Here is a 26,435-nt window from a genome sequence, read left to right as displayed (position 1 = left end):
GTGGTTTTGGAGGCGGAACAGAAATCAATTTTTAATTATTTAATTTTATTGTTTTACTTATTCATGTTACATCCTACTCACTGCCCCCCTCCCAGTCACTACCCCCTACAACCACTCCCCACGTCCCCTTCTCCTCTGAGCGGGTAGGGATCTCCCTGGGTATCCCCTTGGGCCCCATGTGAAGACCAAGCTGCACATCTGCTACATATGTGCAGGGAGGCCTAGGTCCAAACCGTGTGTGTTGTTTGGTTGGTATTTCAGACTCTGGGTGCCCCAAGGGTCCAGGTTAGTTGACTCTGTTGGTCTTCCTCTGGAGTTCCTATCCCCTTCAGGGGCGCAATCCTTCCTCCTATTCTTCCATAGAGTCCCCAGGCTCTGTCCACAGTTTGGCTGTGGGAGTCTGTATCTGTCTGAGTCAGCTGCTGGGTGGAGGTTAGAAACACATCGGCATCATGAAGCATTTGCCAGTCTCACCCTGGCGCCAACTTCAGCATGGATGAAAGGATCTCTATGGACCAACTCCTGTGTCCTTGTAAGAGGCATTCAGGGTGCACAGTGCATGTCTTTAGCGTCATGATTTTCAGGTTGAGAGCAAACACTGCGGTTTTGTTTGCTTTTGCTTTTTGTCTTGTGAATGGGAAGAACGCTGAGTCCCAGGTAACACGGGCAGTTAACGGTGAGTTGGAACTGTAGGCTCCCTCTTACAAGCTTTTGTGACATGTGGTGCTGAGGCTGCCCAGTATTGCTGACGCACACATATCATTATGTTAAGCCACGCTGCATTAATGATGTTTGACAAGTTTTAATTTTATATGGTCCTCTGATGATATGCACATTACCTGTCTCCAAGACTACTTTGTAGACATGGGAAACATGGGAAACTCTGATCTGGTGGGTTTTGTGTGGGTGTGTCAACAGATCTGCTAGTCCTTTTTCCACTTGACAACTGAGGTGCTTGCTGGGAAATCCACACATATTTGTCAAGTTAAATGAAACTTTATTTCCTAGCCGTTTAGTTCTGTCTTCGACTGTAGATATCAAAGAGTAAATTGATATTAAAATGATAATTGTATGATCATGACTTCAGTTGAATGTCACCAAACTTGATAATAATTAGGAAATTAAGAGTGCAGGGTCCTATCCTTTACCCCCCATCCACGTTTTTAGTGGGTTTTAACTTGTAGACATTAGCTTTCATCCAGTGTCTAAGATGACTGTGCTCTTTGGTATATTAGTAATTGGAGGGATTAGTGCTTTTACCCTCTGTCTGTCTGTCTGTCTGTCTGTCTGTCTGTCTGTCTAATTCACTGAGGAGATTTAATTTTAAGTTAACAGTCTTACTTTGCTAAACCTCAAAAATACTCCTCAGTTAGTTGTTTTTTTCTTTTTTTCTTTTTCTTTTTTCTTCAAAGAAGGCACCCTTGGCCTAGGCACACCTTTAAAGCGAATGTGGGATTGTCTTTACATAACCTGTGGAAAGGGAAGACAAGGTGTGTTTCTTTGTTACCCATTCTAGCTCTGCCTAGCTTTGGGGGTTGACTCCTCAAACCACGACCGCATGCCTTCCTTCTAGCTTCTTCCTCCAAGACTCTCTGCCAGTAAGTTGTGGATCTGAAAGATCTTTTCTCTTTTTAATAAGCTAAGAGGTCACATTCTGTATGAAGGCGTACATCTTCACCGAAGCGTCCATTGCGAGCTTACCAGAGACCTGGGTCCTTCCGTCTTTATTTAGGTGTTCATATTTATGATTGTTCTGCCTAGCTGTACCACATGCTTGCCTGTGCTCGTTGAGGTCAAGATACCTGGGTACTGAAGGTACAGATGGTTGTGAGCCAACATGTGGATGCAGCGAACTGAGCCCTAAGTCCCCTGTAAGAGCTTCAAGTGCTCTTAACGGCTGGCTAAATGATGAGACGACTCCACTCCCTGCCCCTGTGTGTTTTAATTTTTATGTTCAGAGCTAACTGGTGACATGTGTTGTTATGTCCCTCTCAAAAAAACAGGTTTTGTTGCTGTTTTTGTGCTTTGAGACAGTGTTCTCTGTGTAGCCCTGACTGTCTGGTAACTCTCTCTGTGGACCAGGCTGGCTTCAAACTCAGAAGTCTACCTGCCTCCGCCTCCTGAGTGCTGGATTAAAGGTATATACTATCATCACCTAGCTATAATTTTATGTGTGCTCATAAAAATTACTGACTCAAAACACAATTTAAAGAAACAAACATTAGAGTTGGAGAGATGACGCAGCTGTGGAGGGTGCTTGCTGCTCTTCTAGATGTCCAGGGTTTGGCTTTCAGGACTCACATTGGCAGATCACAACCATCTATAAGGACTCCAGCTCCGGGGCATCCCGTCCCCTCCTCTGGCTTCCCCAGCAACCACACAAAGAAGCACAGCACACACAAGTAGACATAAACATACACAAGAGTTTTTTAAAATTTTTAAACTCTCTTAAAAAATACCATTGAACCTTCCTTTCTTAAAAATAGCATTGTATTTATTTACCTGCATTTATGTAAATGTAGATATAGCTTAGTTGCTAGAGAGGTTAGCTTGGATGCTTGGAGCTCTAGGCAGGACCCCACCAAGCATAAAGAGAGTGACAGTTCAAGCCCCAGGAAGCACAGGCGGTAGACCAGCCTAGCCTGGGCTACCTGAAACCAAACCCTGCTTCTCTAACCTCTCAACACCACCACCAATAATACCGTTCTGCAGGAAAACTGAATCCCATCAAGACAAAAGAGAAAAGTAATTATAGCTAAAAGACAAAGCGTGACGCAGACACTGTCAGCACCCCTGCCCTACTGATGACCAAATGTGCCTTCTAAACCTAGATTAGACATGAAGCACTCGAACTTTTTGTGCTGGGTCACGCCCCTTAGGGTTTGGTTGAAGACCATGTTAGAAATCACTTGCTATGAGACATAAATCTGTAGATGGAAATTATCGCTACGTTCATTCCCTCCATCCATCAATTTCTTTTTTATTTATGTTGAGTTACTTGTTTGTAATTTTTTAAGTGTGAGTATTTTATGCATGAATACTGTATTCCTACCATTTATATCCCACAACTCCCTTAGCTCCTTCCTTGACTCTCACTCTCTCTCAAATTCTTCATGACTTCTTTTTAATTTTTTCTTTCTTTCCTTCTTTTTTCCCCCTAAGATTTATTTATTTTATACAAGTGAATTCACTGTCATTTTATTCAGACACACCAGAAAAAAATCATCAGATCTCATTACAGGTAATTGTGAGCCACCATGTGGTTGCTGGGAATTGAATCCGGGACCTGTGGAAGAGCAGTCAGTGCTCTTAACTGCTGAGCCATCTCTCCAGCCCTCTTCATGACTTCTTCAGTCGTTATTGTTATATATATGTAGACTCAAACTAGTAAGCCCATTTAGTGTTGCTCATGCATATACTTTTTTAGGGCTTAGCACTTGGGCTTATCCCTGTAGGAAACAGATTCTCCTTCAGCAGCCATTGTCTGACTGTGGCTCTTATCCAAAGGTGGAGCTGTGACATTTCCTATCCACATTAGCATGTCAACGGGTGTTGTCTTTAAGCCACCTTAATATTGTTTAAGTAACAATATTATTGAGATTTCATGGGTGCAGCTTCCTTTCAATGTCTAGAAGACATAGTCTTGCAGCATGTATCCTGATCCCCAGTCTCTCGTAGTCAGTTGAGGTTGGATGGCCCACAGTCATCTGTTCTCTGCATTTAGATCAGTTTTAGTCCTCTGTAACAGTTTCCTTCTACTGCAAAAAAAAAAAAAGCTTCCCTGATAAAGGGTTTGAGGATAACCAGGAATATTGCTTGAGGAAAATGGTCATAGTAGATTTTCTTCTTAAGTTTGTGACCTTTCCAGCCATCAAGTAGATGGCTAGGTTTACAGAACCAGTCATGAATTTCTTCCTATTAAACAGAATATAAGTCTAAACAGCTGTTGATTACCTCCAGGATAAAATCAACTCTGTTGCACAATTGGAAATACCTTAGGTGGCCAATCATTGATGTAGTTTTCAACTACATATTTATAGGCTTTTCAGCTTGGTAGGATTGTCAACTGTTTTTCTCAATTGCAAACTTGTACAACGCCTTGATATTCGAGAACTGGTCCTCAGGGAGGATTCCTCCGAGTTTTGTGTTTAGCATATGTGTTGTCTTCGACAGTGGCATCTTAACCTTCAAGTTCTAAAAGACAACTAAGGAAAATGGCAGTAGCCTATATTGGTTTGGGAGACTCTTAGAACCCACATGAACACAACCCAAAGTGAGATGTCCCGTGCCTGGCACTGGGGTCTTGGTGGATAGTTTATAGCTCTTGAGAATCATCACCTGGTATGGCATAACTCCATTTAGAGAGAGAGAGAGAGAGAGAGAGAGAGAGAGAGAGAGAGAGAGAGAGAGAGAGATGTATTTTTAAGTAGGTTAAGTAGGTTTATGAAGTAATATGCTTTTTGAGACTTTTAAGAAAACTGACTTTGTGTCACCCTGCTCAAGGGTCGTACATATCTTCTCTGTATTATTCCATTGTTAGTATAAAGGCTGTCAAAGCAAGCACTTGATGTATTTAATTAACCTTCTTTTATGAAACCACCTTTTAAGGTATGTGGTTAAAAATAAGCCTTAAAAAAGCATTGTTTTTCATCTTTAAGGTTAATCGAATTTACTAGTTAGAATTTAGTAATTATATCAAATTTAATATAATAAATCTGGTGCTAGGCACATAGTTGATAAAGTACTCTTCATGTAAGTATAAAGATCTGAGTTTAGACCCAGAACCCACATTTTTTTTTTAAGTAGATGTTATAGAGTGCGCTTGTAATCTCTTTGCTGGGAAGGAAGGAGTCTGTAAGTGAATGGGGGCTCCCTGATCAGCTAGTCTAGCTGAGTCAGCACACTTCAAGCCAAGGAGAGATCCTGCCTCAAAAACCAAGGTAGATGACTCATGCACACATGTATAAAAAATATTCCATATCCATTCATATATACACATATAAACACACCCAAATGAAAATAAAACAAAATTTAATAAATTTAACAAAATAAAATGAAAAATAAAATTCCTGAATTCCTGGAAGCAAAGGTAGACCATTGGTGAGAGTGATTTCCCCCAGAGGGCACTAGTAGAACAGTTTTCGCTCGAATCTTGGCAAGGATTTGTTCCCACCCGCCATGACACCTCTATAGTCAACCCTACCATTCAGTTTAAGAGGTGCCACGTGGTGCTGTCTGCCCTCCTTTTACAGAAGTGCCCCAGGACCCTCTTAAAGAGAGACAGAGACAGAGACCTTTGAAGCATGGGAGGATCTTGGCAGTAATGAATTTTTATCTTCTGTGAGGCTCCCTCTTAATCGGATTCAGCATTATGTGGTTGCCTATGTAAAAAAAAAATGACCAATTCAAATTCAAATGCAATGACAATGAAGTGCTTCTATTCAGTACAGCCACCTCTGTTTTTATCACTACGAGCTCCTTTGCGTCCAAACCATGCGGCTTTCTTTTCCCTTCTGTAACATAACTAGCTAGATAGAAATGATGTCTTTGCTAACTTCTAGAAGTGAAATACAGCATGTTCTAGCTTTCTGGGTTCATTTCTTTTAATGCTCTAAGAGATTCAGATGTGAATTCTTGGGACTGGGGAAAAAAAAGTATTCATTTTGAAACATGCAAATGTGTCTCTCCGTCACCTAGGAAACTATTATGGGACACCCAAACCTCCCAGCCAGCCAGTCAGTGGGAAAGTGATCACGACGGATGCCTTGCACAGCCTTCAGTCTGGCTCCAAGCAGTCGACCCCTAAGCGAACAAAATCCTACAATGATATGCAAAATGCTGGCATAGTCCACACGGAGAATGAGGAAGAGGAGGATGTTCCTGAAATGAACAGTAGCTTCACAGGTAAGGATAGAGGTCATCCCCTCCGAATGGTTCTGCCAAAGTGGTGGTCGGTGTCTTTACAGAAAGTTTCCAACCTGTTGGGAGTTGTCTAGATACGGACTCTAACCATGGGTGCTAGGGAAGGGAGAATCAATCCTTGGTCTGTGTACCATGCTTGTTCACAAGAGTCTTTGAACTTTACTCAATCACTAAGAATGTACTAGGAATAACTGTTTGAAGTTTCAACCTGGTTTCTTTCTCCTCAAAATACTACAGTATATTTAAAATAGTTCCTGTTTTGTTTCTTAATTTTTGGGGGGGTGGGAGGAGCATGAGATGTGATTATGGTTACTTAGTATGAATGGGAACTTGAAAATGGGTTTTTCATCCTGTGACTGTCATCTGAGGTTATACTGGTAAGCTACCAGCATCCTCTTTTCACCTAAGTTAAGCTATAATGGAACCATGCCAGGCCTTCAGTTAACTTGTACAACGTTTATTGTATACCCTACAGAGGGAATGGTGAGAAATTCAATATATAAAATTTAAAAATGCATGTGCATGCTGTATTACATACATGGACTACTGATATGGTATAAACTACAAAGGGATGGTTAAGGATAAAGCCTTAGGTCAGTATAGGACCCAGAGACGAGGATATGTATTCTTGGTTAGTGTAGCATATTTTTCACAGTCTGTGTTTGATCTGTATACCACAGCTCAACATTTAATAAATAATGATATAAATGACTATGCTGTTCAAATTTACACTATGGCCCAAACACCCAGCCAGTAGCATATACGAAGTTGCTCATGTGTTATGTGACTTAGATGTCCATCTTGTTTCTTCTATTTTGTCTCGTGATTTTCCTTTACTGTCTCAGAATCGTAGCTATGGATGGTTCATCCATTTTCAGTATACTAGATCATCTTCTCCTTCGTATCACCAGACCTTTGTCATTATCTAGTTAGCCACAGTGAGTGAAACGACTGGTCAGCCCACCTCCTGCCTCCATCACGTAAATCCAGTAGGATGTTTAGGGGGAAAGTTGTCACAGTTGAACACTGTCTCTATTCTGTTGTGCTTCTCAGAGCTTTTGCCTAAAACTAAGAGGTAGCAATGAAAGTTTTGCTAATCATGCTACCGCAGCAGTGTGGCTCAACCTTTTTGCAAGAAGTATTGGGTAAATGAGGAGTTCTTGGGTATTATGGCTTGACTTGTGGTGGTTTACAAACAGTATGCATAGCCCCATTTGTGTGTCAAATGGCTAGTATTAGACCACTTGTAGCTTTCCCTGGGAATTTGATTCTATGAAAACTTCATTTTTCTTTAATCATTTAAAGTTGAATAGACAGTGGCTGACCGTTAGTTGTAATATCCAGAAGATATTTGCTATTCTCATGTATACTCTTATTAGAATCGTTTGGTTTAATTTAATATTCCTATTCCTTGAGAGTATTCCATGCCTTGATAGTGGTCTTCTCCAAAAGAAAAACAGATTATACACTAGTGTTATCATCTCTTTTAAAGATATGTGATACTTTAGTGTCTTAGTTGTTCAGTAGACAAGAACAGCAAATCATGATCTAACTCATAGCAAAGAGGAAGTCTACAAAGCTGATCTAGCAGGCAAGATTCAGTGAAGCACCTCTGTCAGTACAGGGAGTAATCCTGAGGAGTGGACACCAGGAGTAGATGGCAGGAGTAGTCTCTCAAGTAGACTTCAGAGGTGATCTTCAGTAGTTCACAGAAGTATTCCCTAAGAGTAGATTCCCTGGAGTTGGCCCCAGGACCCAGTTAGGTCCCAGGAGTGGTCTCTAGGAATAGACCCAGGAATGGTTCCCAAGAATAGTTCCCAAGAAAAAATCTGCAGAGTTGACTCCAGGAATAGACCCTTCAAGTAGAGTGGTCATCAGTAAACAACCTCAAGAATAGACCTCAGGAGTTGTCCCCTCAAGTAGACTCTCAGAGTGGTCTTCCATAAACAAAAAGAGTTTTCCCCAAGAGTAGACTCCAAGCATAGGTCCCTAGGTTGGCCCCAGGAGTGGTCCCCAGATTTGTTCCCATGAGTATAGGGAGTAAGTTCCCAGGAGTAAGGGTGCTTGGGGGATTCTGTTCCTTTACCTCTCCTCTATGTACATGTTAGTGGGGATTCTTGGCAGAAAGCAAAATCAAACTCATGGTGGTAGCTGCAGTTATTGGTGGGTTTCCTGTTGTACCCACTGTAACTTCCTATTGGTAACAGCCAGGTCTCAAAATCTGACTTCTTTATCATTCTCAATTGAAATCCTAGGATCTAAGGGCAGCATTTGTTCTGAGGTCATCATTGATAAAATTAGTCTTACCACCAATTTATATAACACAGAAAAAGAAGCCAAATGATAAATGAGCTGTATAAGCCCCTCCTTAACACGAAGAAGGCAAATAGCACAAACAGTGACCTGTGCTGAGAGGACAGATAGCTCAGTGCTATAGCACATGCCCAGCATACAAGTTCTGGGCATGATTCCAAACAATGATCTGGGGATTGAGATGACAGGGTGTGTTGAGAAAGAAAATAGGGGAAAGAAGGGAGGGTTGCTTGATGTGTCTGTGAGATAGGATAACTTGAGCATGTAAGGAATGCGTTAAATAAATACGAATTTATAACTCTGATGCTCTGTCATGTACTAACTCAAGTAATTTTCAAATACTTAACACTGCCTCCTCTGTGATGTATGTGTAAAAGGAGTTGCTTCTAATAATTTCGCCCTGGCTACCTCTTTAACTTGCAGCCACCAGCTCTGAGCTAACAGCTCCTTGAACAGTGGTGTAATAAGGTTTTAGCTCTGCTTCAGATTGGCTTTGCTAAAGTTAGTAGGACAGTCATATCCAAACGTAGAAGCACTCACTCTGGGTGCTTACCCAGCAGGACATTAAAAAATAATCTGCCATTGCTGCTGTCCTTTGCTTGGATCATGTGAAGAAATTGTACCCCATAATGATGCCTGTGTAACATTCAGTGTCTATAGGGGGACTCCAGATAGAATATGGCCACTTGCATCCTGAGGGCATAGCCTGTGCCTTCTTTCTGATGCGATGAGCAGAGGACTGATGGTCAAACGCCAGTAGTGGGACAGTCTTCCACAAATGGTTCCTGAATCCCAGAGCTAAGAGGAGCCACTCAGGTCAAATACTTCTCCTATATACTTAGTAATGATAGATTTATACTGTTGGCCAAAGTGCACTATTATTTAGACAACCAAAAACTTTAAGAAAACAATTTTGGGACTGGAGAGACAGATCAGTGATTAAGCCTTGGCTGCTCAAGACTGAAGAGCTGTGTTCAAATCCCTGGTGGGAGTGAACTCCCACGTAAAATTAAGACTCTAAATAACTCACATGCTACCTTTTTTTATGCCCATACATTCTTTGGAGAACTGTCTGAAAACATGGCTCTTATATAATCTGAGTCTTTTTCAATTTGGTACTTTTTAAAAAAAAAAAAGTTCCTTTAAATATATACCTCAATCCTGTTGTTGGTAGCAAGGAGCCATGTTAGAATTCAGCAGTGGGTCTGGGGGACGTAGGGGGACATTTCAGCATCAGAAGTTCAGCCTCGAGAGGAACATCAGAAATGTGTGTGTGTTGACTTCTGTAGATAGAGTCAAGGATGAATCTATTCATTCTTTCAAATTACTCAATTCATATTGATATCTATTAATTTCAAGATGACTTCTGTTTTTGTTTGATTTCTTTTCTCTTCTAGATTTCTATTAATCTGTACTTTTAGATGTAAGCTGTAAGACTTAATTTGTATTGGTTTCAGAAGGAAAGTGATTCTGAGGAATTAAGCAGTCGAATAGCCTGGGGACAGTCTTGGTTTCAGACATGAGTCTTAGACAGTGTTCGCCACCTTGTCTCTCTGCTTTTCTCTGTGTAGCTCTTACTAAGACTCGTTAGAATGGCCCCTGGCTTATGAAGTGTAAATGCCCTGTCTACCTGATTACCTCAGCATGAACAATCTGCCAGTTGCTTCACCAGAATTTGTGTACCTGATGTGTTGCTTAGTTTTATGTCAGCTTGACACAAGCTAGTCACTGAAGAAAAGGGCCTCTTAAGTTAAGAAACTGTCTCCAGTACAATTTGCTTGTAGGCAAGTCTGTGGTGCATTCTCTTGGTTAATGATTGATGTGTGAGGGCCAGCTCTCTGGGGGCAGTGCCATTCCTGGGCAGGTGATCTGGGTTGTATTAAAAAACAAAAAACAGGCTGAATAGGCCAGTAAGCAGCATTCCTCTGTGGCCTCTGCTTCAGTTCCTGTCTCCCAGTTTCTGTCTTGAGTTCCTGGTCTGACTTCTCTCCCTGATGGATTACAATAGAAAGCACACATAAACCTTCTCCCCAAGTTGCCTTTGGTCTTGGTGTTTTATATTAGCAGTAGAAATGTGATTGAAGACACCTGACCTTCATGCTTAGCCCTGCAGCATTTACCTCTGCCTGAAGCGATGGAAAAGGCAAAATTGACAGAATCTTCCTAAATCTAGGAGTGTGACTGGGAACCACAAATGGGTTTGTCTGTTTCTATCTGGACCACCTAGACCTAGAATGGCTCCAAACAGAGCCCGAATGATGGCATCAAAATGAGAGAAGGGAGATGTTAGCCAGGGAAGTCTTCTAGATGGCTTAGTCAGTGGTGCTAGATTCTGGTAGAACTGCTCATCTTCTGAAGGTTTGGCATTTCGTCATCTCTCTTTTGGAGAGCCTTCCTTCTCGTGTGTTGACTTCACCAGCTGTTCATCAGACAGCTTGGGAATCTGTGTTCTTTCTCCTATTCTCAGACTATATCTCCTAGGGTCAGAAATGTCTACAGGGGAATGACGTGGGAGACAGAAAACAACTTTGTCCTGATTATTATATGTCGAACCCCATGGAGTTTGACACCTAATCTCCTCAGCCTCTATAAAAAGTCAGCAGAATGTCAACAGTGCTGTTTATGGGTGTTTGGATGGCATCCTCCTTGATGTTTCTGGCTAATACAGAGGCAAGGGAGACACGTTCACTTAGAGCCTTCCTTAAAGATCCACCCACATGACAACCATCCTGGGGTAACTGTCTTGGTTTTCACAAGAACAGTCTCTTTAGTTTCCCAAAGGAGTCTCAGATCTGACTCACTGTATGCCAGTGAGTCTTCACATTCTAAACTTTTATATTCTTTCCAGCTTAATTTGTCAGTATTTGATCTCTCCTGGTAGCTATCAAAAGTCTTTTAATAGCTTACACAAAAATGCTGCTGCATCTGTATGTTCGGTTCAGATCTCCCCTGCCCACTCCCCACCCCCCGACCCCCAAATCAGGAAACCAAATATATTTCGTGGAATGAGAGTTCAGATCAGTTTGAGGACATGTTGGAATAGAACCTTTAGGGTTCAAGTTGATACATTGGATTCCTCTTTGATGTCTTCAAAGTGTTTTAAGTTTTGCTATTTGGTTTTGTTTGGGTGGATCCTTTTGTACTAGTTATCGAAACCAAGCCCTGCATATACTAAGCATATGCACTGCTACTCAGCTGTATCCCCAGCCATGCTAATCACTTTGATCCCTCTTGTTTACCCAAGTGGAACAAGACATAGTTGATAGCCAGCAATTAGGAAAAGATGAGTCTTTTTAAAAAAAGAATGTAGATTCTGGATTTGGGGATGATTCTCTTCCTCCTCCTCCTCCTCCTCTTCCTCTTCCTCCTCTTCCTCTTCCTCCTCCTCTTCTTCCTCCTCCTCTTCCTCCTCCTCCTCTTCCTCCTCCTCCTCTTCCTCCTCCCCCTCCTCCTCTTCCTCCTCCTCCTCTTCCTCCTCCTCCTCTTCCTCCTCCTCTTCCTCCTCCTCTTCTTCCTCCTCCTCTTCTTCCTCTTCCTCTTCCTCCTCTTCTTCCTCTTCCTCCTCCTCTTCTTCCTCCTCTTCCTCCTCTTCTTCCTCTTCCTCCTCCTCTTCCTCTTCCTCTTCCTCCTCCTCCTCTTCCTCCTCCTCCTCTTCCTCCTCCTCTTCTTCCTCCTCCTCTTCCTCTTCCTCCTCTTCTTCCTCCTCTTCTTCCTCCTCTTCTTCCTCTTCCTCTTCCTCATCTTCTTCCTCTTCCTCCTCCTCTTCTTCCTCTTCCTCCTCCTCTTCTTCCTCCTCTTCCTCCTCCTCTTCTTCCTCTTCCTCCTCCTCTTCTTCTTCCTCCTCCTCCTCCTCCTTCTTCCTCTTCTTCTTCTCTTGAAATGATCAAGTGAGTTCTGTCTTTGAGTCTATTAATGGTGACACATTACACCTACTGACTGAATCATCTCTCACCCATCTCTGGAATAAAGCCAACTTGAGCAGGATGAAAGCTGTTTTTGGCTGGTTCTGGAATTTGGTTTGCAAGTGTTTTATTGAGAATTTTTGCAACTGTGTTCATCAGGGATACACAGCACAGGAATTCCATAATTTAAATGCCTATCTATAGGTAAAACGTCTGTAACACCCCCACCGAGGCCCAGAAAACATTGCAGAGGAAGGCATGAAAGAATGTAAAGGCTGAAAAAGGCGGAGAATAGTGTGGCGCCCTAACAACTAGGCATGGCGTCACTGGTGCACTCTTCACAGTAGCCGTGATTGCATGCTCAACGTCTCTGTATGATTGGGCTTGGCTGTGGGCTGCTATGAAAGAGAAAGTGGCTCACAGGGCCCCACACCCCTGTGATGCTTTATACATAATTACTGGTTGATTGGAGAAGACACACACTTTCTTCAGTGGCGGAGCCATTGACAATACACGCATATAAGCAGGGTGGTTGAGTAGAAACTCCCGGGTCACTAGAAGATACAAGAGTGAAATAGAAGGAGGGTACATGTGAAGAGAAAATGAGAGAGGGTATCAAATAGGGTAATGAGTTGATATGATCCAAACACATTGGAGATGTGGAGATGATGTAATGGAAGCCATTATTTGCATAATCAATATTTGTTAATAGAATCTAGGATGACTAATGAGTGTGGGGGAAAAACATAGATGTGTTCGTTGTGCATTTCCCAGGCTTGTGGTGTGTTGTTGAACAGTTCTGTACTTGTCTTTTTCTCTCCCTGTGCCCACCGAGCAGCCGACTCTGGAGACCAGGACGAGCCCACTCTCCAAGAAGCGACGCTCCCGCCTGTGAATAGTAGCGCCCTTGCTGCTCCCATCACGGACCCTTCTCAGAAGTTCCCTCAGTACCTACCTCTTTCTGCAGAGGATAATTTAGGTCCTCTACCTGAAAACTGGGAGATGGCCTATACTGAAAATGGAGAAGTCTATTTTATAGAGTAAAGTATACCATTTTCTCTACCTGAAAATACCCTTCTCACTCTCCCTTCCTGCTCCTTCTCTGGATATCAGTTAAACCTGAGGGAACTGATCCTACCCCAGCGTTATTCTCTAAGACTAAACTGGCTCCTCAGAAAAACAATTTTCATCCATATCATTCTTAATCATTTAGTGTCAACGGTTTTAGGAAGCATAAGATCTATAATTTCTTGAAGGGGTGAGACAACTGTATCTTGTTATATAATTATAATAAATAACTATTCTATTTAGGCATTAAAATGATAAATTCTTGGCATGTTTTTCCTAAAATCTTCAGTTTTCTTGCTCCTTAGTTTTCAGGCTTTATATATTCTGGACACAATTTATTTTAATTGTGGTTTTTCTCAAATGTGACTCTTCATTGCTTTTCAAAGTCCAGGAGCTTTTAATTTGACTGATGCAGACTGCCTTTTTCCCTTCGTGTTGTGTGCCACTGTGCTAGCAAGAAATCATTGCCTTACTTAACTTCAGAGATTTTCTGTCATGTTTCCTGAAAAAAAAAAAATTCATCGCTTTACACCGTACGTTTTGGTGTGTGGACTGACATATGCTAATTTTATTACATGGTACAAGATAGGCAAGTAGGGATTTGAGAATATGTGGATGTGAAAGGCTTAAAATGTGTGTAATTAAAGTTTAACAGGTAACATTTTGCAGGAATAGAGAAAAACAAAACTAACAGAATTCCTATAATGGAAACTGTTATTGAAAATCCAGAGAATCTTCTGACTCCTAATAGTAGCTGCATGTTGAAGTGCAGCGTTTTGAAGCTGCTTTCCACAACATGCACTACTTTTTATGGATCACAGATGGGTGGATGGTCAATTATTGTGTTAGAGCAGTGGTATAATGTTCTAATTGTATTCCCAGTACATAAACAAAACATAGATAAATGTATTATTCTCACGTAAATGGCCTACTCTCAATTGAATCAGCAGAAGGGAAGCATTGCCAAGGAATATTTAAAGCACTCAACTTTCTAAAATGCACGCATGCGTCTAGTGAGGGGTTTGTGTTCTAAGCATAGCATACTTTTCTGTGGGTTTTAAAATTTCATAGGTATCATATATTTTGTTATTAGAAAGAGGCATTAAAAATTAAAAGTAAATTTTCCTAAGCACATAGGCTCGAGGAAGAAAGCTAGAGGCTCAGAACAGTCGCTTTGGAAACCCACCTGGAAAGAAGTTTGTGAGGCCTGAGGGGAGCGCTGGTATTCTCCAGCCAGAGGGCAGAGACACGCATGGCTCTCGCCTGTGTCTTGTTCATGGTGGTTACTTATGAACACAGCAACATGGACAGCACAGTGGTCAGCACGTGTGTTCTCCAGTTCTCGGCTGTGTGGCCTGGGACCTTGCATCCTCTTCAGTCTTCTTCCATGTTTGTAAAAGGTTATGATGCATGGAGCCCACGTGCCCTGAGGGGTGGGGAGAGTGGTGTATGAAGTGCCTGGATCAGTAACACTTAGTGTCACTGCTTCCATTCTTACCACATTCATCACGTGGATGAATTTCAACATTGCTCAAAGAACACTGGGTATCACATTGAAGTTCAAATGTTCATAGTTTGATTTTGTAGCAAATTGCCTTTGAAATTATGTCCATTAACTAGAATTGTACAAACCAAAAGAATACATATTAGAGATGTTCCCAGTACCAAATAATGTGTGAAACACGCATTCCTAGAAAAGTTTGGCCAATAACTTTGCCAAGGATGGAATTGATAAGTTTTAGAAAAACAAGTTCAGTATGCTAACAGTGAATGAAAAGCCAGCCCCATGCCACAGCTGGCTGAAGTACACACTCTGTCCGCTTTAGAAGTTATAGCTTTTAGGAGTTTTACTGCCCTACTCTCAAAATTTGTGGCTCTGACATGTATGATACCAACTTTTCAGCTATTATTTCAATAGATAATGATTGTAAACCCCATTTGAGATTAGAGATATAATATAGTGGTAGAGCTCCTGCCATATGTGTGTGTGTGTGTGTGTGTATGTGTCTGTCCGTCCAGCACATACATACATACATACATACATACATACATACATACATACATGTTCACTTATATGTATAAACATTTATACACACTTGCAATTTATATGCTAGCCTAAATTTTACACACACACACACACACACACACACACACACACACACACACACACCCTAAACTCTCAACAGTCTTTTCATTCTGAAATGAACTTAAGAGTATCTTGCATCGAATAGCAAGTTAAGTTAGATAATGTTAAATCTAAGGTAGGCATGTTTTGTAGATTTAGACAAATATAAAATACTAGATTGGTTTTGCAGTTTGGGGGAAAATGTAAACTAGTATAAAGAAGGCCATTAAAGATAAAACATAGACTTAGCAACCTGTGCCTTGTGTAGACAACTGGAGTAGAGGGCAGAAAGGAAGAAGCCAGTGGAGCAGGCCATTGCAAGCGTGTCCTCAGAGGAACGTGGAGCTTCCTTCTTAATGCATTTACCTCAGGCTTTGAGCAAAAGAAACTGGCAACCCAGAAACACGAGCAGAGAGAGAAGCAGGTAGTCCTAATGAAAGCCTGCTTCATACAAGTCAGACAGCTTTTGGTGAGCAGCTCCTGGATCCCAGAAAGAAACACAGGCCCACCAGGGTCCTCCCCTTGGTCCCATCAGCCAGGGTCAAGAGGGAACCTAGATATGACCCCTTAGTAGTCTGATGGGAGCCAAACCTGCCTGCCAGTGTACGCTCAGAAAGACCTGCCTTAGAGATGGAAGGTTGATATAGCGAGGCAGAAACAGTGCTGCCTGCCCTTCCCCCATATAAATACTGTGGTACTTCTTAGAGGAGAGTGTGGGCCTCCCCTCTACCTGAAGTGGAACAAGCTACTGTTTCCCTTCTAGGGTGTTGTCCAGAGAGGCTCAGAGGAGAGTCAGGGTTTCCATCATTGTCCTGTGGTAGAGCCCACAGGTGGTGCTCCTGCTTTGGAGCAATAGTGGGATTCCATCATCCCTTCTAGCTTCATTAGTATCCGGCAAGGCCTGGTAAGTAGCTGCAATGAACCTCCCCAAATGTTGGGGTGGGGCAAGATAACAAGGATGTCCTTGCCCATCTAGTGTCATTGAAAATGACATAAGGCCTACTTACAACCCACTAACTGTTCCTCTCTGAAGCAGTTACAAGGTAATCCAGTTAATCTTTTAAGTGAAACCCATAGTCTTATAATGACTGAGTATCTAAGTTTATAAAACAATCACTTCTTAGCTAGGCCTGGGATCTCATCAGCCTGGAATCCACCCATTCATTTGGCTGGGATAACAGGATTCCAGAGGTTTCCTTAGCAACATATCTAATACCTTCTTGCAAAATAATAAGGGCTTCAGGTTATAGCTCAGTGTTAGAGCATTTGCCTAGCATGTGTTAGGACCTAGGTTTAATCCCCAATACCACAAATAGATAATGATTAGCTGGTTAGTAAGCAAACTAGACAAATGCCTTATAGCAACAGCCAGAAAGATCTCAAGCCGAGTGAAAGAAAACAGTCAACAAATACCAACACCAGGGTGGCAGAGATGTTAGCATTGTCCAAGATTTTACAAGCATACATCATAGGTAGGCATGGTTGCGTAGACCTGGAGTCCCAGCACTGGGAAGGCTGAGGCAGGAGGTTGGGGAATCTAGGACCAGCCTGAGCAACATTTAGAGATCTTTTTGCATGACCAAATGAATGAGTAGTATATATATGCACTTATTGCCATTACAAAATACTTCACTAGTCAATCATAAGCATACTTGAAACAGAGAAAAGAAATGGAAACTCTCAGGCAAACAGTAGAAAATATAAAGAGGAAAACCTGGAACTTAAAAAAAAAAAAAAAAAAAAAAAAAAGCCCAGTAGCTGGGTCTGGCATCACTGTCAGCAGCAGATGGGAACCAAAAGCCAGAGGCTGGGTGTGGAGATGGGAAACAGAGATTACCTGAGCTGAACAGCACAAACACTTTGCAGAGAAGTAATGGGGCGTTGAGGTCAACTACAGAATATCCACCCTTGCTGATCAAACTCTTAGGAAAAAACAGTGAGTGAGTGGGCTAGGGAAAAACTAAAGAACTGATGTACCCAAACCTCCCAAATTAGCAAGGAGAAACCACAGATTGAAGAAATTTGATGAGCTCAAATCGCATAAACTTAAAAAAAAATGCACATCAAGTCATTACCTTTCTGTTGCTGTAATAAAGTACCAGGGTTAAAAGCAGCTTATGGAAGACTGTATTTCTGGTTACAGTTTCAGAGGGAGACCCCACAATGACCAGGAAGGCACAGCAGCTAGGTGGCCAGAGAGGGAGCTAGCTGATCTTATAGTTTTTCACATAAGAAACATAGAAAGTTAACTAGAAATGATGCTAGGCACTAAACTCTCAAAGTTCCCCAGGCTCCCTAGGACTTCCTGCAACAAGGCCCCACATCCTAAAACTTCTGTAACCTCCCAAACAGAGCCACCAACTGGGCACCAAGTATTCAAATACATGAGTCTATGGTGACATTTCTCATTCGAGCCATCATAAACAAACATAAAACTTTTGAATAAGAAAAATGATACCTTATTTATACAAATATAGCAACTGATTTACTTCTCCAGGGAAGACGCCAGGGCAATGGTTCTCAACCTGTGGGTCGCAACCCCTTAAGGGTCTATATGTCAGATGTTTACACTGTGATTTATAAGAGTAGAACAATTAGAGTTATAAAGTAACAACAGAATAATTTTCTGTTTGTGTGTCATCACAACATAAAGAACTGTATTAAAGGGTCACAGCATTAAGAAGGTCTAGAACCAGCAGATTAGAAAACAGGGCAAAGCCAGCCGTTCAGGCCCTGAGACAGGAGAAATAACTCTGTGTCTACATAGACTGAAAGGACCTTTAAGGTGCTCTTACATTAACCAAAGCTGGAAAAGGTATCAGCAGCAAGCCTACCCTAAAAGAACAGCTGAAGAAGAAAATTCTAGAACAGTGGAGGGCCAGGACAAAAATTCAGAGTATAGAAAAATAAGATAAACTGATCTTTACCTCTTGAGTTTTCTAAATTAACTCGGAGGATTGGAATAGAAATGTTCAACATCCTTCCACACAAATTTAGAGAAGAGCAGTAAGCTTGTTATAAATAATAGGAAAAGAAGAGTGTGAGTGTAGGTGAGTGTAGAGGGTAACACCTGTAGTTTGTGTAACACACACTTATGAAGGAAGATATAAATGTACTGAGATACATAAATATCTATGATGTACTACCTAGATGTGATAAGAGATGATACCCTCAAGTTTAACTGAAGCATCTTACCTTGACTAGTTATGTGTCAGCCTGACACAAGCTACAGTCATCAGAGAGGAGAGGGCCTCAGTTGAGAAAATGCCTCCATAAGATTAGGCTATAGACAGGCAAGCCTGAAGGCCATTTTTATAATTCGTGATTTATGGGGGGAAAGCCCAACCTTCTGTGGGTGATCCTCATGCCAGCCTGGTGATCCTGGGTCTGTAAGAAAGCAAGCTGAGTAACCCATGGAAGCAACCCAGTAAGCTGCACCCCTCCATACCTCTGCATTAGCTGCTGCTTCCAGGTTCCTGCCCTGCTTGAGTTCCCACCCTCAGGTTGATGGTGAAGTCTACATGGAGCTGTGAGCAGTGTAAACCCTGTCCTCAGGTTGCTTTGGTCATGGTGTTTCATCACAGCAGTAGGGACCCTGACTAAGACAGACCCACAGCAACCTTTTCAAAAGCTAGATAAACAATCGAAAGTAGGATGATAACGAAAAAGGAGGTCTCAAGTCTCGTGGCCCAAAGAAAAGCTGGGGAAAGGGACAGGAAGCAAGAACATGGCTAGCGATTAACAGACTGAAGTTAATTAAATGCAACAAATCCACATTTTAGACGTAACAGTTGAGGTCTGCTGAACATAAAAAGGTAGGAAAAGCATATCATAAAAGTATTAGTCATGAAAGTAAACATAGAATTATCTAGTAAGGAAAAAAGAGAATATCAGGAATAATCATCAGCCACCTTGCAAAAGAATCAATAATTCAAAACAATAGTCTCAAGAGAAATTGTTTGGTTTTGTACATTTTTGTGATTAAGGCTTTCTTTGTAGCCATCCTGACCTCAAACTTGTTATCTTGCATTAATCTCCTTAGTGTTCAGCTTGAGGGAAAAAAAATCAAAATAAATGAAAATATCACATCTCAGAGTAGATCAAAGGCCAGAGAATGACAGAGGTATGTGTAGTATTAACCACACTTAGAAAAAGAGACGGCTTCTGTCTGTACTCTCGAGCTTTTATCTCAAGATCCTAGAGAAAGAAGAGTAAGTCAATCTCCACAAAAGGAGGCCTTAGCAGCTAAGAACCCTGGCTGCTCGTGCTATGGATCTGATTTCCATTCCCTGCACACATGGTAGCCCACAAAGTTTCTAACTCCAATTTCAGAGGGTCTGGTGTCCTCTTGTGGTGCACATGTATATGTGAATCCAAACATTTATACATGTAAAATAAAATAAATCTTAACAGCATCCTCCCAAACGCACACACGCACGCACGCACGCCCGCACTCGGATCAGAAGGGAGAATGAAGAATAATCAGTCCAGTTGAACCCTAGAAAAAAATGCCTGGAATATTTAGGTCTTCAAAGGTTTAGTAAAATGGATGAATATTTATAAGCCAAAGAATGAAATACAGAAGTCTGCCATTATTGATCAGGATGGGAATCACTGCCAATTCTGACAATTTCGTCAAGACTAATTCGTCAAGGTTAATGTGAGCACAGATCTACACACAGACATCTGAAAAAAAATCCCATGAAATGGACCCGTGATTCAAGAGACACAGACTGTATTTCATCTAGTATGGCATGGGCCTTTTAAGGAAGCCTGTAACAATTAGGAAAATGAGTTTATAATTTTAAGCTCCTGAAAAAGAAATCCTAGGCCCCCAAGTTTTCACCCAGGAGAATTCTGTCATAGAAGAATGAGCACCATTTCTACATAATAATTTAGAGAATAGAAGAAAACCATTATGTAATGTTTTAAGGGCAACATTACTCTAATGAGGATACAGATGAAGGCTTGCTGTGTGTGCCTACAGCACAGGCTCAAACCCTAGTACTGAAAAACAGAAACAGCCAACAAAACATCAAGGACACTTCAATCAAAATAATGAAAAAGAAAATTCTATTGCCATAGTGTATCATATCAACAGTCTAAAGAACATGGTAGTGTATACCCAAAACCCCAGCTCTCAGGACAAGGGTGAGTTTGAGGCTAACCTGCATTGTGAGATCCTGACCAAAAAAAAAAAAGCAAAATATGGACGGAGGAAGACAAATATACACATAGACCCAATCTTAATAAGTGCAAACAGGAATTTTCAAATGTCTGAATAATCATATTATCTTAGCTGTCCCAGTTTTCTAGAGGTGTTGCCATTGATGGTATCTTGGGAAAGCTTTATTGGATATAGCTGTAAATTCCTTGTAGTGACATGAGGGTCTATAGTTATTTCAAACTGAAAGGTTGTCCCTGTTGGTTTTGGTCAGGTCAACATGTTTGGATGTCGCACTCCTCCATGCCCTCAGTACTGGTTCCCGCCTTGAGTTTCTGTCCTGACTTGCCTGGGTGATAGACTACAAACTATAAGATGAAATATACCATTTCCCCCCCAATTGCTTTTGTTCATGGTGTTTTATGACAGCAAGAGAAAAATAATTTAAGGCATAAATTGGTACCAGAAGTGGGGTATTGTTGTGGCAGACTTGACTGTTTTTCTTGGAAGGATTTCAGAAGGACTTCAGAATGTCGAGCTGGGAAAGCTGTTGGGTGCTCAGAGCTCAGTAGGCTTATGGGAGCTCGAAAGACACGAATGCTGAGATCTCTTGAGATAATAAAGAAAGCTGTGGCTTGCAAAGTTTAAGAGAGTTGCTTTAAGAGTCCCTTAGACTCTCTTGGGGCCCTTTGATAATTTCAGTATAAAATTTGTGGTCCTGGGTAGCTAGGGCTGAAGAACTGGCTATAATTTTGGGGACCAGCACCCCCAAAGTATAACCTTTGCTTTACTGAGATAGAGCAATGCTGAAGCTGAGAAATTAATAGTGCTTAGAAAGAGGGCAGCCTCATGGAGGATCATCTGTCTAGAAGCATTTCCTCAAGCTGTGGACCAGAGGAGACCAAGGTCATACCTCGTGATGGCAGCTGAGCATGGTGATGTACAAGAATTCCCAGGTAATAGCTGGTTTTGAAGAAAGGAAGTGGCCAAGGAGAGCAGCTGAGGTGGCACTGTGAGAAGCCAGGAGAGGCCCCTGGTGATGTTGCAGCCTCAGTTGTAACAGAAGCTCCAGGATCTACAGGGTCAGGGAGAGAAACTGAGGCTCGGCGTCACGTGGCAGGGTCAGAGCCCCTGAATAAAGGCCAGGAGAAGTCGATGGTAAGGCTTCTACCTCAGAAGCAGTGGATACCTCAGCATTCTGGAGGTCCCAGTGCAATGGAACAGCCCCCCAAAACAGCGGGAGCTGTGCAATAGAGCCGGCCTGAGCCTGTGAGATGTAGTGTGTGTGTTCTGTGTGCCAGAGCCAGAGAGGTCGAGCTGCTTATGCCCCCCGAAGCCCAGAGCATTTTTAGTTCCAAATAGTGGACAGACACTGAGTTGTGTATTTACTGTGTTTCTGCGTTTGACTTTGCTTTGACCTGATAGTGAGTAGAGTCTGCCTTTTTACAACACGTCAGCAACTTATTTTTATTTTACAGGAGTTCACATTTGAGAGAGTTTAGATATTTTAATGAGGCTTTGGGTAACTTAGAGGAGGACTTGAGTTCCGAGAATTACTGTGGATATTTTTAAAGAGACTAAATGTTTAAAGTATTTCACTTTTTAAAGACTTTAAAAGTTGGAATGTTCTCTATTGTGATACTGGTATTACTATGAGATATCAGGAATGAATAAGGAAGATATCAATATTTAAGTTATATGTTTTTCTGTCAAAAGGGGGTTGATTGGCCTTTTGGGATTTTGTTTGTTTGTTTGTTTTATTTTGTTTTGTTTTGTTTTTTTTCTTTTTTGGTTGTTTGGGTGTTTTTGGTTAACTTGGCACAAACCTAAACATATTTGGTAGCAAGAAACTCAGTTGAGGAAATGTCACTACAAAATTGCAAGGCTGAGGGGCATTTTCTTGATTAATGATCGATATGTGTGGGTTTAGCCAGTGGAGGTGGTGCTGCCCTTTCTCATTTAAGAAAGCTGAGCAAGCCAGCAAGTAGCCGTCCACCATGGCCTCCCATCTGTTACTGCGTTAAGCCCGAGACCTGCCTTCCCTTGATGATTGGACTATGAGCCATACGATGAAATGATGAAATAAACCCTTTCCTCCCCAAACTGCTTTTGGCCATGATATTTTATCAGGGCCGTAGAAAGATGACTAAGACAAATAACTTGTTTCTGAAGTGGCACATACTCCTGCCTCCCAGCAGTGGCCAGCGTAGTATTCTGCATCCTTGCGTAGATGTGCAGACCTCAGATTCAACTGTACAACCCCCTGGGTTTCTTTTTCTATTTCTGCCATGTGTCAGCCATAGCCTTTGGCACACTTCACCTCCATGTTCCCATCTTTCTCTTCTGTAAAATGGGGGTAATGATGTTCCTGCTCATTAATTTCCCAGAGGGTTGTTACAAGAATGAAATAGACTAACATACGAAATGAGGTTCTCGTGGTTGCTAGTGGCCCCATAGAGCAATGTGATGATGGGAATCCCTGTGTTACTTTTCCTTTGTCGTTGTTGTTTGACATGGTGAAGTGGCAGATCCGTTCGCATAGGTATAACTTTTTTCTTTAATAATTAGTAAGATGTGGATCTTAAGTGCTGATGCAGCTCTGTACCTCCTCTCACATTGGTCACCCAAATTGTAAACTTAGGATAAAAGGATTCAGGCCAAAACTTCAAAGGTTTCTTTCCCCACCCCTCCCTTTCTTGTTTGCACTTCTAATTTTGGGCCAAACCTCTTGACCTTGGAGGTCCCTTCTCATCCACTTAGTTGCCCAGTGAATCAGGCTGAAGCAGAACTCTGACCCCAGTGTCTTGATCAACTTGGAGGAGCACAAAGGCAGCTTCTTCCCACTTTGTGACATTTCTAGCACAGCTGAAGGGTCTATTAAGACCCTTGGGATGTTTCAGTACCCAAAATGCCCCAGGCACCTTCTGCTAAGACCTCTAGGGTTGGCCTGTACCCTCCAGGAGACATTTGCCCAGCATCTCTGTTTCTCTCTGTGTGTTTCTCTTCTCTCTCCTTTCCCCTCCTCTCCCCATTCCTTCACCCCAGACTCTCTCTGTCCCTCCCTCCCCTCTCGATTCCCCTTTCTTATAGACTATTTGGGTTGCTTTTGACCACTTTAAAGCCTAAGATAGGGAACAGCAAAATAGCTCACCACTCAGAGAGCTTACCACCAAACCCAACACTTGAGCTCAGCACTTGGGACCCTGTTGATGGACCAAGAGAAATGGCTCCTGTAAGGTGTCCCGAGATCTCCACATATATCCTATTGCACAAATAAGCCCATACACTGATAAATAAGTAAATTAGTTAGTTCATTAAATGCCTCTAAGTTAGGGGGTTTGGGAGTGATATGTATGAGTAGTTTTGAAGTGCTGCTGTATGATCAAGGGACCCCACAGTGTCAGGAAAGGGCTTATGTGAGACAGGGAGTGACATAGCAGCCTCACTTGTGGATTTCAGTAATATGAATCGAAGTCATAGACAAAGTTAAACGTAATTAAAAGTTATTCTTTGGCAAGTGTCAAAATGGATGAATAAGTGTAGACAGGCATAGACTGTATAAGAAAAGCATGTCATTTGGATCTACTATTCAGAAATGGTGCTAGTACTATGTTTTAAGCATTCAGTAACTTGTTGGTTATATCTTAGAAAGGAAAACCTCCCTCTCACACGCATCCTAGGCATTATCATTGTGGCCTCCAGGCTGCAGGACAGTGGTTTGTTTCTCTGTCCTTTTGGAATGCATCTCTTCTTTGGTTCATGAGCAGAGATGCAAGTCTTTGTGCTGTCTTTGTACTGTGTTGTTATTCCTTCTCCTTAAACAAATGTCTTGTTGTTGTCTCCGGATTTCAGCCACAACACGAAAACAACATCATGGTTAGACCCTCGGTGCCTGAACAAACAGCAGAAGCCTCTGGAAGAATGTGAAGATGATGGTAAGGACTAAGATTTCAGGATCTGCAAGCTGGGGGCTAAGGTACATGTGCACATTTGCTAACCAGTGCTCACACAGCAAATGAGTCTGGTACATTGAAGTGGTTTGTTCAGTTTTTAGGAATCACACTGTGGCTTAGAATAAAGGAAGGGATGAAAAAAAGAATTCTTTCAGAAGAACAATTCATCAAAAGACATGTTATATTCCAGCATGGCTGTTGGGAATAGCAGCAGGTCAAACTTGGAAAGGACTCTAGAGAAACTCTCCAGGAATATAGAAACCAAAGATGTTTTGATCTTTCACACATACTAATTAATGGACTAGATCCTAACCTGTGTTATAAAAGCCTTCAGGGAAGAAATCAGATTTCTTGGCTCTAATTTTTTATAATTCTAGGGGCAATGGGAAGATCTTGACACGTTGGGGATATCCTTATAGCTTAAGATGCAGCTATAATTTTTGGAAGGCTATTCCTCAAAGGGACAGGTGTTGCTTAGGGCTGTGACTTTATCTTCCAGACACTCCTTCTGACTATACAACTCTCTGTTGAAAAGGATTATTTCAGGTATTTGGAGTTTCTAATTATCTCTCCAAAGCAGAAGAAAACTTAATGCAGAGCAAGTATATCCTCTTTAGCACTAGAATCTGTCCCAAGTTCTGTCAAGATTGCTTTCTGTTCTGAACTTACTAAAAGGCGAATGGCTGGCCTTGCTGCTCATTATACAATCCTGGCATCTGAATTAATACTATAATTAACTGTGTATTAGTTGTGAAATAATTGTAATAATATACTAATATATTATAACATGTATTATAATACATAACATATAGATATGTATACATGTATAATAACATATTTACCTGTGAGATACCAAAGCTTTATTAATTTCCCCTGTAGTGCATAATTGTTGCTTAGACATAAATGGTGATATTCGGAAAACACAGGCTAGTATTGCAAAATATTATACAGTTAAAAGCCTGGTACTCTGTGACTTTTTTTTTCTGTTACGTATGGCTGCAGATTACATTAAATGAATATAGGTTTGCATGTTCATGTTTATTGGAACAAATTCACATGGAAATATATATTTTCCTAGTTTAAGAGGCACAATCCTCATGTTCATTTTACTCTGGTTGCTTATTCTGGTTGCTTAGAAGGAATGAACTATGTGTGATCAGATCCCTTTCTCATACATGGGGAGTAGTGGCTCTGAGTACTCAGGGTCTGTTTAATATAACACAGAGGTAACCAGTTTTCAAAGATGAGAGCACAGCATGCTTTCTGTGGAGTGTACTTTAGTACAACTTCATGGAACAAGTTTAATCTTTTTGACGAGATGAATTTGAAGGCAGTTTAACCATTTTTATTACATAGGATATTCAGGGTCAGTGTCCACTATAAGTACATTGGGAATGTATGCTAATCAAAGATGGGAGGTTGCAGAACCTTTTATTGAGAAAAACTGATGTGGAATAACTGCATTAAGAAGAGCTCTGGAATGTTTCTGTTTCTACATTAATAGCATTTTCCTTGACACAGTTATACATCCATATTAAGTGCAGTTCATTCAATAATTACCTCATCAACATTAGAATCATATATCTTGTTCATTTAGAATGATATGTGTATGCATAGACAGCATAAACATGTAATCACACGATGACAAGTGTCAGTTTGGGGTTTTGATGCGAGTAAGCACAGAGCTGCCTTGTCTTACTGTTTGCTGTCATGACCCGGATCAAGAAGCTCTACTGCTCACACACACTCTGCCTGCATGGCTTTATTCTCTGGTCTACCAGCTCATGGAATGTTCTTCATGAATTGAGAGGGGGCTGCACTTTCTGTTGCCTCACTCAACCGAGTGGGGACCCACAGTATATAAATTACTCCTTTGGTCATCTATCTTTGTCTAGAACCATTAGAAGTCTTGATCTTGCCTCGTAGTATCAGGTCAATGTTTTCAGTTGCCTGTGTTTTTGGCCCAACAGGTATCAAAGAGATTTCTG

At 41.5% G+C, this 26,435-nt stretch overlaps 1 protein-coding gene across 51 annotated transcripts in view; it reads left to right on the top strand.

Annotated features, from left to right (window-relative positions):
• The window catches only part of Magi1 (membrane associated guanylate kinase, WW and PDZ domain containing 1), a 605,639-nt gene that overhangs the window by 484,768 nt on the left and 94,436 nt on the right, over positions 1-26,435 (top strand). For all 51 annotated transcript variants that reach the window (NM_001401825.1, XM_006236927.5, XM_039108183.2 and 48 more), the window contains 3 exons: positions 5,698-5,904; positions 12,976-13,177; positions 24,347-24,429. In NM_001401825.1, coding sequence (NP_001388754.1) covers positions 5,698-5,904; positions 12,976-13,177; positions 24,347-24,429 — 492 coding nt within the window. The remainder of the gene's footprint in view (positions 1-5,697; positions 5,905-12,975; positions 13,178-24,346; positions 24,430-26,435) is intronic.

This window comes from Rattus norvegicus, chromosome 4 (assembly GCF_036323735.1).
Source record: "Rattus norvegicus strain BN/NHsdMcwi chromosome 4, GRCr8, whole genome shotgun sequence".
In the NCBI taxonomy this organism is placed as follows: domain Eukaryota; kingdom Metazoa; phylum Chordata; class Mammalia; order Rodentia; family Muridae; genus Rattus; species Rattus norvegicus.
Note: the sequence above shows the minus strand (reverse complement) of the source record. Positions and strands in the feature narration are given on the sequence as shown.